Here is a 10,540-nt window from a genome sequence, read left to right on the forward strand (position 1 = left end):
TTCACCCCCGTGGGATCACCTGTAAGGATTTTCCTTCCTTTAAAGAGGGCAGGACCCAAACCCCATTCAGAAGACATGGGGAATCTTACAGTAAATTCTTCCCACATAGTCCCCTTTGTAAAGCCCATCTATCGGAGCTTCCCTTAGCACAAGAAAAAAAGGACACGCAGTGGTAACCACACAAACAAGACTTTATTTCCTATGGGGAAAAGGGCTAGGATAGGACCGAGAAGGGGCAGATTAACAAAACTTTAACTCTGGAAATGCTCCACTCTCCCAAACAGTTACACCCCTGAGGTAATGTTGATGTTCTCTCTCTTCTCTTGCAAGGACAGTGGTGGATGGCTGCTGCTCTCTTGACATTGGACATCAGGGACGGACTTCGATGAGAGACATAGGAACGGGTGAGTAGACCTAACTAAAACCCCTCCCTATCCCTCTTTGCGTCGTCTCTGCCTGGATGTTAGACCCTATCTACGCGGATTCAATCTGTGCGTGGGAGTGTGCTTCCCCACCCAAAATAATAGAGCACATGGGAAAAGGTCACCACATTCTTTTCCCAAGTCCAAGATGGCCACCTTATAGATAGCATAAAAGGTACATGCCTTTCTTCCCTTCTTTTACTAAAATTTGGCAGGGGCAACTAGCATTTTACAACCTGGAGACTGGATTTGACCGATCAGGGGATGTTCTGGGACAGGGTGACCCATCCAGAAGGGGGTTGTGTATCCCCTCTGAGAACTCCTCCCCCTGTCCTCTACCAATTGAAGTGGGTGTCAGCCCTGTAGGACCACCCCGAGAGGGGATTTGACCAAACACGGAAGTAATGTGGCGGAGTGACCTGCCCGCAACAGGATCACATGGGCCATCTAAAAAGCCCTCACACCACCCTCTACCAATTGGCGACGGTTTCACTCCCACCTTGGGCCATCACAGAAGGGAAACATGTACCAATCAGAACAGATATAGCCCGAAGGTCGAGGCCATGATTTCTGCAAAACACATCCTTGGAACGAGACGGCCTCTTCCCCGCAGTGTTGGGTTGCGACTTCCAGGACGATGCTGCCAGTCACGCAAACATGGAGCTCCGGAGATCGGCGGCTTCTGGCCTAGGCCTTCGGGCACTACCTATTCTGATCGGTACGTTTCCCTTCTGGGATGGCCTAAGGGATGAGTGTGAAACCCTGATCGATTAGCAGAGGACGGTGGGGGGATTTCATGGAGGGGTGATGGGCCCCTCTTATGGGCAGGTCACCCCACCATGGCACTTTCACCTATCTGGTGAAATCCCTCTCTGGTTGGTCCTAAGGATGAGGCCCACCCCAACTGGGGTGAGTTCTTGGAGGGGTTACATGACCCACTTCCGGATGGGTCACTCTGCCCCAGAACTTTCCCCCGTTGCTCAGATCCATTCCTGAGGTAGATCGATGGCGATAAAATACCCCCAGATTGGGGGAGGAGTGGGAGGAGCTCTTAGAGGGGTCACATGCCACTCCTTGCTTCTGCTCACGTTTGCATCTTGACCCCGAAAGTCTTATGTCATGGGGTCATTCTCCTGGTGACAGACGAGTGATGCCTTAGGGGTGAAGGGGCGAGGTCCCTTGGCTGGAACCAAATAACTGCCCTTAGCCTCAGTGTGGTTTGACCTAATGGCCACAGTCAAAATGGCTGCCCTCCCCCTCAGGGCTGTGTGGCCCAACGACCAGAGTCCGTGCGGCCGCCCTCCCCCTCAGGGCTGTGTGGCCCAGAGACCAGAGTCCGTGTGGCCGCCCTCTCCGTCGGGGCTGTGTGGCCCAACGACCAGAGTCCGTGTGGCCGCCCGCTCCGTCGGGGCTGCGTGGCCCAACGACCAGAGTCCGTGTGGCCGCCCTCTCCGTCGGGGCTGTGGGGCCCAATGACCAGAGTCCGTGTGGCCGCCCTCTCCGTCGGGGCTGTGTGGCCCAGAGACCAGAGTCCGTGCGGCCGCCCTCTCCGGCGGGGCTGTGGGGCCAAAGACCAGAGTCCGTGCGGCCGCCCTCTCCGTCGGGGCTGTGTGGCCCAACGACCAGAGTCCGTGTGGCCGCCCTCTCCGTCAGGGCTGTGTGGCCCAACGACCAGAGTCCGTGTGGCCGCCCTCTCCGTCGGGGCTGCGTGGCCCAACGACCAGAGTCCGTGCGGCCGCCCTCTCCGTCGGGGCCGTGTGACCCAACGACCAGAGTCCGTGCGGCCGCCCTCTCCGTCGGGGCTGTGTGGCCCAACGACCAGAGTCCGTGCGGCCGCCCTCTCCGTCGGGGCTGTGTGGCCCAACGACCAGAGTCCGTGTGGCCGCCCTCTCCGTCGGGGCTGCGTGGCCCAACGACCAGAGTCCGTGTGGCCGCCCTCTCCGTCGGGGCTGTGTGGCCCAACGACCAGAGTCCGTGCGGCCGCCCACTCCGTCGGGGCCGTGTGACCCAACGACCAGAGTCCGTGTGGCCGCCCGCTCCGTCGGGGCTGTGTGGCCCAACGACCAGAGTCCGTGCGGCCGCCCGCTCCGTCGGGGCTGTGGGGCCCAACGACCAGAGTCCGTGCGGCCGCCCGCTCCGTCGGGGCTGTGGGGCCAGAGACCAGAGTCCGTGCGGCCGCCCTCCCTCTCCGTCGGGGCTGTGGGGCCAGAGACCAGAGTCCGTGCGGCCGCCCTCTCCGGCAGGGCTGTGTGGCCCAGAGACCAGTGTCCGTGCCGCTATCCTGTCTCTCACGCCTGTGTGGCCCGATGGCTCCAGACAATATGGCTGCTCTCTCCCTCAGTGCTGTGTGGCCCAACGGGCAGAGTCAATATCGCTGCCCTTCAGCACAGGGCTGTCTGGCTGAGAGTTCAGAGACAAGATGGCCGCCCCTCCTCTTGGGGTTGTGCAGTCTAGTGGCACATTGGGGAGGTGGGCTGCCACCCAAGGATGGATGGTGGCCGGGGTAGGGGGACCCAGGCCCTTGTCTCCGGGGGGACTCCCCCCCGGGTCCTACCCCAGGGCCTTGTCCATGGCCAATGTGTTCAGCACTGAGTCAGTGGGGATCCAGCCAGAACATCTGACGTCAGTCACCATGGCGATGGCTAGTTCTCCCAGGTTACTTCCTACAAGATGTCTCTAGGCCATGGGCTGGGGGTCTCTGGGCTCCCGGCGTGGGAATCTCCCAGAGACTCCGAGCTCCCTTGCACGTCTGCAGGCACCCGGGGATGGGGTTGGGTCTCGGCACCTCGGGGCTCTGCAGTCAGGGCCGTCAGCTGCTTCTGGACTGGAGCCTACAATGTGCATCCTCCATTTTCGGCATCTGCCTAGACCGAGCTGAGCTGCTCCCTTTCACACTGGTGCTCCAGTTGTAGCATGTCCGGCAGGGCTGGGGAGGGGCTTGGCTTCCGCTGCCTAGACTGTGAGGTTATGTGTGACTGGTGCACCCCGGCACATCCTGCTCTGCCTCTTCTCTCTCCTCCTTCCCATGCAGCAGCTGCTTTGCCGTCTCCCAAGAGATGTGATCAGTGGTGGGCTCGGTTGGCTCCTGTTAGCCTCTAGATGTCTGTAAGAGGGAGAAAGGGCAGGAACACAAATCAGAAGAACAAAACCTTCCAGCAGGGTAGTTTTCCACAGCACAAAACCACCGCACTTTGCTAATGCTCCTTTGTAACTTCCCTGAGAGCTGGCATTGCGTAAAGAGAGCACCCAACCCCCCACAACCTCCGCTACCCTGTGGGCTGGCAATGGAGTCTGGGAGACTTTCTCCTCTCTCCGCCTGGCTCTGATGACTGAGGAATCACATGCGAGAAGCTCTGTGAATGTAGGGCTCTGTGCAGTGGGGAGAGATGTCAGACATGGAGCCCAAAGGTGGGGTTGTCCTGACTCTGCAGTAACTTCATTACAGTGAGAGAGATTTCAGAGCTCAGCTACAGGGTTCTGCCCTGTAACCGTGTGTGGGGCTGGGGCAGAAGTGGGGCAGTGATGCACTCATGAAAGGAGTAGGGCTAAGGGGGGCCCCGTGGTACAGCCGCTAAAGCCCCTGTGTGCTGCGTTCCAGCCGGGCCGGCTCTGCCTGGCTGGGGTGGGGCGAGGCGGCTCCGCGCGCTGCCGTTCCTCTCCCCCCCCCGGCCATTTGGGGATTTAGTTGGGGATCGGTCCTGCGTTGAGGAGGGGGTTGGACTAGATGACCTCCTGAGGTCCCTTCCAACCCTGTTAGTGATACTCTATGAGCTGCTCTTGCCTGTAGGCTCCGCCCCCTACAGCTCCTGTTGGCTGCGAATCATTAATCCCACCCTGGCCCTGCCCCTAGCTGCTCCTCACTCCAGCTCCAACCCTCGGCTCGACCTCCACTAGGCCCCACCACCCCGGCTCCAGCCACTGGGCCCAACCGTCCATGCTCTGATGTCCGACACCAGCGATATGTAGGAGTTGTTCACCTCCGGGCTTTCCATGCGTATGGCCCTGACTTTGTCAGCTCTGGTTTTCATCTGCCATTGTGCTGCCCCGTCACATGGCTTTATTAGATCCCTTTCAACTTCTTCAAAGTCTTCTCTATGCCTCACTGACCTACACAATTGTCTGTCATCTGCCAATATCCACCTCGTTGTTCAGTCCCTGTTCCAAAGATGCTGTTGTACGTACCATAGCAGGACAAAGAGGTCTTCTGTGTCGGTCCCGGTTCCCTAGTCGAATGCGGAACCCGACACGAGATTTCCAAGCTTCTGCAGCCATTTGTAATGTCTATTGAGGATGTGCCCTGTGGTCCTGTCACATGTCAAAGGCACTTCCTGAAAAGCTGAAACAAAGAGGAAACGGGTTGGAAGCCCCATGGTGCCTAGGAAACCTCCCCTTCAGATGGCCATTGCCACATGCTATTAGCTACCCAAGAGTCTGCAGGCAAGAAACAGCAACTCAGCTACTCCCAAAATAGCCCTGGACAGAGAGGAGACCCCATTCCGTGCGTAACTTCCCCCTCCCCCAGCATACGCACGTCCACACGCTAAAACACAGGCAGGTGGGAGCAACTCTGCTTGGGATGGAACAGAAAAGCAGAGGTGTTAAATCATCCAACATTTACGCACAGATCCGCATAGGAATTTAGACTCCTAACAACATCTACTGAAATCCTGTGTGGCCCTGGGCCTTCGTTCCTTAAGAGGTCACAGGGAAAGATGTTCCCAATGTGCACTCAGGGAATTTCCTATGAGCTGATAACCAAGATATGAGTGGTTCCCTGGCCTGAAATCTCTCCATTACAGGGAGGGCAAGTGATGAATCTTTCCCTACAGAGGGTAATTGTCATCATCACCACCACCACCCTTAATAATAACAACAGCCCTTTTCAATTCTGTCAGGCCTTCCTTCAGAGATGTTCTGACCTCTATGAAGACAGTCTCCCCACACAGTTCTAAGGCTACGTCTATTCTAGGAGCTAGGGATGGAATTTCCCTGCTCCCGTACACATATTGTGGCACCTCGATCAAAGCTCACGTGATCATCCTTCTTCCTTAAACACTGTCCTTAGACAGAGAGGGACACATTCAAACTGTTTTCAGGCCCTGTGCTGCACCCCTGTACTTCCCACAGAGGCACAAACACACAGAGGTATTTCCTTACCTTCATACAGGCGGGAGATGCCATCTTCAGTCACTGTTTCAGACAACAAGTCACAGTAATGGTGGATAGTATTTCCTAGACAGACAATGAATCTCATGACTTTTCAAATCCTTTGCTTAAAACTGCGAAAGATGCAGCCATTCTCCCAAGACAGCCCTTGGGAAATTAAATACATTCCTTACATCTGTTCACAAAGCACATTAGATAAAGCATCAGAAGCCTAGAAGTCACTGAGAGACTGATTTCCAAAGGAGATTGAATTCACATCATGCTGGTTTCCCCAAGGCGCAGCCAAAGAGGGGTTGTGGGCAGGGGAAGTTGGTGCGATCGATACAGCTAAGTTGCTCCACTCATCTTGGAAGTCATGTTAATCTCTCTCTCTCTCTCTCTCTCTCTCTCTCTGTCACACACACACACACACACACACAGTTTTAAGATTCTGGTGCTGTGAGAGGGAACAGAGCAGCAGTCTAGAAAAGGGCTTTGAAGGAAGCAGGTCAAAAAAGCTCAAGTGAAGTCGCTCTGCTTACCAATGAACAGGGCTGCAGAATGTCTGATTGTTGTCTGTGAGCTTTCCAGGTATTCTAAGGCGTGGAACAGGAATTTGGGGATGTGGCTCTTGTTGTTCTGCATCTAGGAAGAAAGAAGGAAGAAACGCACAATATACAAATGACATGTTCTTCCCACAGGGACTAGTCCAGGGAAGCCAAAGCATAGAGCCAGGGCATGGCAACAGCCAGTATGAGCCCATACGCCATAGCAGCACCTCTCTGGAGTTACTGTTGTGTTCTCCAGAACCTCAGCTTTTGTTTTCAGAAAGTTTGCAGGTCTAACAGTTCAGGAGAAAAATTTCAAAAATGTGAAGGGATTGTAACTCCTGCAGAAATGAACCAGCAGAGAGCCTGGAATAGAGTCCTGCCACCCGATGGAAGCGGATGGGTACTCAGGGTGTGGGGTTAAAGGTCTCCCTCAAGTCCCCATTCACCACTCTGAAGGCACAAGGAATTCACCTACCAAGCACTTCCAGGCACACTTCCGGAGCTGTGTGGAGCCATCCCAGGCCATGCTGCGGAACAGCGTCTTCAAATGAGCCCACCTGAGAAACACTGCACAGCGGAAGAGCGTCAGTTTGCATCTCTGCAAGAGAAGGTGAGACCAAGAGGGTTCTCACTGAGAGAGGGACAGTCTGGGGGACATGGAGCCTTCCCCGTCACTTGTTCTCCTGCTTTTCCTGCTAGTGGAGGAGATTCCTGTCATTTGTTGTACACAGGAGTGTGCTCAGGAGCGGGAATTGGCTGGAGCGAGCCAGAGCCGTCCTGTCTTTGGATGGTTTGGAGCGGTTGACCAGGGCCCTGCGCTTTGGGGGGCCCCGCACTTCAGGGGGACGCAGGACGTGGGCCATGCTGGGGCCAGGCGCAGTACTCCCGGTCCCACTATGCTATGCCCCACCTCGCCAGCGCCCAGCGTCGTTTGGGAAATGAGGGGGTGGGGCTTTGGGGGGAGGAATAGGGATGGGGCAGGGGGCGGAGCAGGGGTGGGAAGAGGTGGGGTGGCACTTGGGGGAAGGGATGGAGTGGGGCTGGGGCTTAGGGCAGAGTAGGGGGTGTTGTCCCAGGCCCTGTGCCCCTCTATGGACGGCCCTGGAAAGATTCATAAGACATCTCCACAGCTCAGTCCTTAGGTGCAAAGAGACTGCATGAGAGCGTGAGTCAGCTTTGGGATCCCAAAGAGTCGGACCAAAGGGCCCCCAGATCAGGCTTCCCTCCACATACCAGTTGGCCCAACAACAGAGGACAACGTCCGGTGAATTCTGGGAAGCTGGGACCTGGAGAAGTTCTCTCAGGAGCTCCAGGGAAGAAGTCAGGGCAGCTGCACCCACTTTCCAGAAGGCTGTGGGCAGATATCAGCTCCCTGAACTGAAGGGGCTCTTACAGATCTGTGCTCCCTTTTCTTTTGCTGCCTCTTGTTATGAACCTTTGGATGCAGCAGCCCAAAGGCCTGAGGCCCGTCTTTGCAGGAGAGGGTCAGGGCTCTTTCCCAGAAGAAGGCTTTTCTTCCCAATTGTGCTGTGTGCTGTGAGAATGGATGAGGCACTGGGCTCCAGCATGGAGTGAAGCAGGGAGGAGAAGACTCTGCTTGGGCAAGGGGCTCTGGCCATTAATGGAGTGGGGGCCCCAGGAGATTCTGGCTCTTTACTCTTAAGGAAATAATGACCGTGGCACTTACCAGTGTCACGCTCTCATCCCGGTCTTCAAGGTGCAGCAGGAGCGGGAGCAAGCAGTGGATCATCTTCTGCTGCACGATGGGTTTGTCCGGGTCCTTCACGCTGCTCACCACGTTGCCAAGCAGTAAAATGGCAACGGAGCGCACGCTGTCCCTCTCCTGGCAATGACACACAGGGAGTGGGAAGCCCGGTTAAAGCCAGGCAGGATCAGAGCATAACGTGACAGAGTCATAATCCGCACGCTGCTCCGGTTCCCCCGTGTTAACTGACTTGGGTCGCGGGAGCAGTGAGGCCACCAGGCCAGCGCCATAGACATCTTGTGTAGAACAAGGCCTGAGACACTGTGCAGGGCAGTGCAGCCCCATGGTGTCCTAGACACAATTTCTGTCTGGAGAGCACAGAATCCTAGACCCCTAGAAGCTTAGGGGAGAGGGAGGGAAGGCTGCTGGAGACTGGTCTGGGGAAGGGGAGGAGCAGCTGCTGGAGCCTTACAGGGAGGTGCTGCTACAAAACACAGCAGTTCTTTTGCTCCTTGGTGCCCCTGAGAGCCGGGAGATTCCCGACCCACCTCTTTCCTGCTGGGAATCTCCACCTCTTTGGGGGCCGGTGTTCTCCAGACAGCTGGTCATCTGCCCAGTGCCAGGCCCCCTCTCCCCGAGGCCAGGCGGCAGCAGGGGCTGGGAGCATGGCGCTGATGCTGAGGTTTGCGGAGAAGAGCTCTGACAGGGAGGTGGCTGAGCAGGAGATTCCCCACCCATGGCAGGGGCACCCCTTGGAGGCTTCATGGCTGGGCTGTGGGGTGGGTGGTAAGGGGATGGGAAGAGAGAGACAAGGGCACCAGAGACAGGCGGGTGGGAGGAATGGGGTTCTCCTGTGTTTCCCAGCCTTACGTCATCAATGAAGGGGCGAAGGCTGACTGCAATGTCCTGGGAGATGGAGCCAAGCCCCTCCCCATCCAGGAGGTAGATGATGTCTGCAGCTTGATGCATGGCTCCCATGACACGCCCTCTATCCGTGTCACAGAACATGTCCATGATCGCTGGCAGCTGGGCCCGTAACGAGTGCACCTGCAGCAATGGAGAAGGCAGCTCATTACTACCCTGGATGACAGCCTGGGGCATATGCTGGCCCATCCCACTCCCACCTATGAGACACCACAGCTGGCACAGCCGCCCAATGGGGCACAAAGTCATTCTCCTGTCACTCTCTGCCAGCTGCTCACTGTAACCTTTGTCTTTGCTCACCCGCCTCCCCCACTGCATCACATCTGCAATCAGGGGTCAGCTCACGGGAGCAGGGACAACGTCGTGCCTTGATTTGCTCAGTAAAGCACCTCCGACATTCGAGTGCTGTGCGTTAAACAACAGGGCTTGTGTGGGGATCTCGCTCTCATTGCTGAGCGATTCGATAGACATCGGCTTCCTCGGTCCCCCGGGCAATCCACGCCCCTCACCTTTTCTGGCTGGAGCACAATACTGCCAAGGCCTCGCAGACTGAGCCGACGTACAATGGGGTTTTTATCTTGGGTCCATTCCATGAGCTGTGCCTGGAGCTCTGATTTTGTCAGTATTGTCTCAATGGAAGGACTCTGGAGAAACTGGAAAGAGCCAAATCAACATCGGGTTGAGGAGCAGAGGTCTTCCTGTGGGGTCTGTCCCCTGGACACTCATCTTTACCAAATGGCCACTTACTCCCATACAACGTCTCCGGTGTGTAGGGAGCCAGTTGCTGCTCTTTCAGTTGGCTCATTCCCAGAACTTAGACTAATGCACAAGTCACAAATAAACCCCCAGGGAAAGGGGAATCTCCAGGCCCCACTGAGTGCCATGGAGAGACCCCTGGGGCAGAAGAAAAGCAGAACCCCAGGAAAGGTGAGGAGAGAAGCATGGCCTTGGGGCACCGGAGAAACATCTCCTCTTGTCACATGATCCCACCTAGGTACATCCAGCCAGGAGCGATCTCACCCTGTCTCTCCCTCCCTCTCTGTGCCATGCCCCACCACCATCCATGTGCGGAGAGGAGCTAGCTGGCTGGAAGGCTGCTGAGCTGCTGACAATGTGCCCAGAGCTTACTGGCCTGAGCTGCTCTCCTGTCAACTAATGAATCTCACCTCAGTGCAGAAAGTTATGGCGATATTTCTCTGCTCCTCCTCCTTCTCCCTTTGAACAGTGGTGACGGCCTCTCTGAAGACGGCAGGGAGCTGAGGTTCTCAAACTCGATCATGGCTCTGGAACATGGAGCAGAAAGTCCCTTGTGGTTATCAAGGGGGGGAGAGAGTTCCTCTCTAGTTGCTGGGCTGAGATGGCAGCCTGGAACAGAGGAACATTTCACACGGAAATCCCATTCCCAAGAGAGACCCACTGAAGAGGAAACTTTGGGCTCCTACCTTGCAATCACGCCAACACCCTGCGAGTAGTAATATCGTGAGGCTATCATGTCCCAACCCTGCTGAAATTGGATGCTGGCAAATTCCTTCCAGTATCCGGGCATGGAAAAAAGAGTCTTCACAGCCTCCACCGACGTGCTAAAGACAAAAAATACCAGTGTCAGGCAACGAGATCAGCCCCAATCATGGCAAATCTGCACACGCCCTGGCACACACAGTATGGACAGCAGGAGCTAGCCTCCCCGATGATAGATCCAGTGTGATATCATGGTGCTCCCCTGCCCAATGGGCCCTGTCGACACTGCAGTTTCATTGAGTTTGTAACCAGTTAGTGACACTGTAGCTTCTTAA

At 56.1% G+C, this 10,540-nt stretch overlaps 1 protein-coding gene and 1 long non-coding RNA gene across 2 annotated transcripts; both read right to left on the reverse strand.

Moving 5' to 3' along the window:
- Positions 1-2,596: 2,596 nt before the first annotated feature.
- Positions 2,597-5,641, reverse strand: LOC120385113. Its single transcript, XR_005589273.1, has 3 exons — positions 5,580-5,641; positions 4,605-4,758; positions 2,597-3,525 (listed from the first exon to the last, which is right to left on the reverse strand). It is a non-coding gene; the product is annotated as an uncharacterized LOC120385113 (long non-coding RNA).
- A 413-nt stretch (positions 5,642-6,054) lies between these two features.
- On the reverse strand, positions 6,055-9,969 carry LOC120385111 (maestro heat-like repeat family member 5). The gene is made up of 6 exons (XM_039504227.1): positions 9,914-9,969; positions 9,257-9,400; positions 8,694-8,870; positions 7,806-7,961; positions 6,594-6,716; positions 6,055-6,212 (listed from the first exon to the last, which is right to left on the reverse strand). Exons 2-6 carry the CDS (start codon positions 9,338-9,340, stop codon positions 6,087-6,089), a joined length of 666 nt encoding a protein of 221 aa, XP_039360161.1. The 5' UTR covers positions 9,341-9,400; positions 9,914-9,969; the 3' UTR covers positions 6,055-6,086.
- Between the last annotated feature and the right edge of the window lie 571 nt (positions 9,970-10,540).

This window comes from Mauremys reevesii, linkage group 17 (genome assembly GCF_016161935.1).
Source record: "Mauremys reevesii isolate NIE-2019 linkage group 17, ASM1616193v1, whole genome shotgun sequence".
Lineage (NCBI taxonomy): Eukaryota > Metazoa > Chordata > Testudines > Geoemydidae > Mauremys > Mauremys reevesii.

Bases quoted from the DNA above. Each gene is read 5' to 3' on its own strand.
- LOC120385111 (XM_039504227.1), bottom strand. From the start codon at position 9,340: ATGGAATGGACCCAAGATAAAAACCCCATTGTACGTCGGCTCAGTCTG. The intron at 7,962-8,693 runs GTAAGGCTGGGA...TGTCATTGCCAG, and splicing joins TTCGCCCCTTCATTGATGAC to GAGAGGGACAGCGTGCGCTC. The intron at 6,213-6,593 runs GTAGGTGAATTC...CTTTCTTCCTAG, and splicing joins AGTGTGCCTGGAAGTGCTTG to ATGCAGAACAACAAGAGCCA.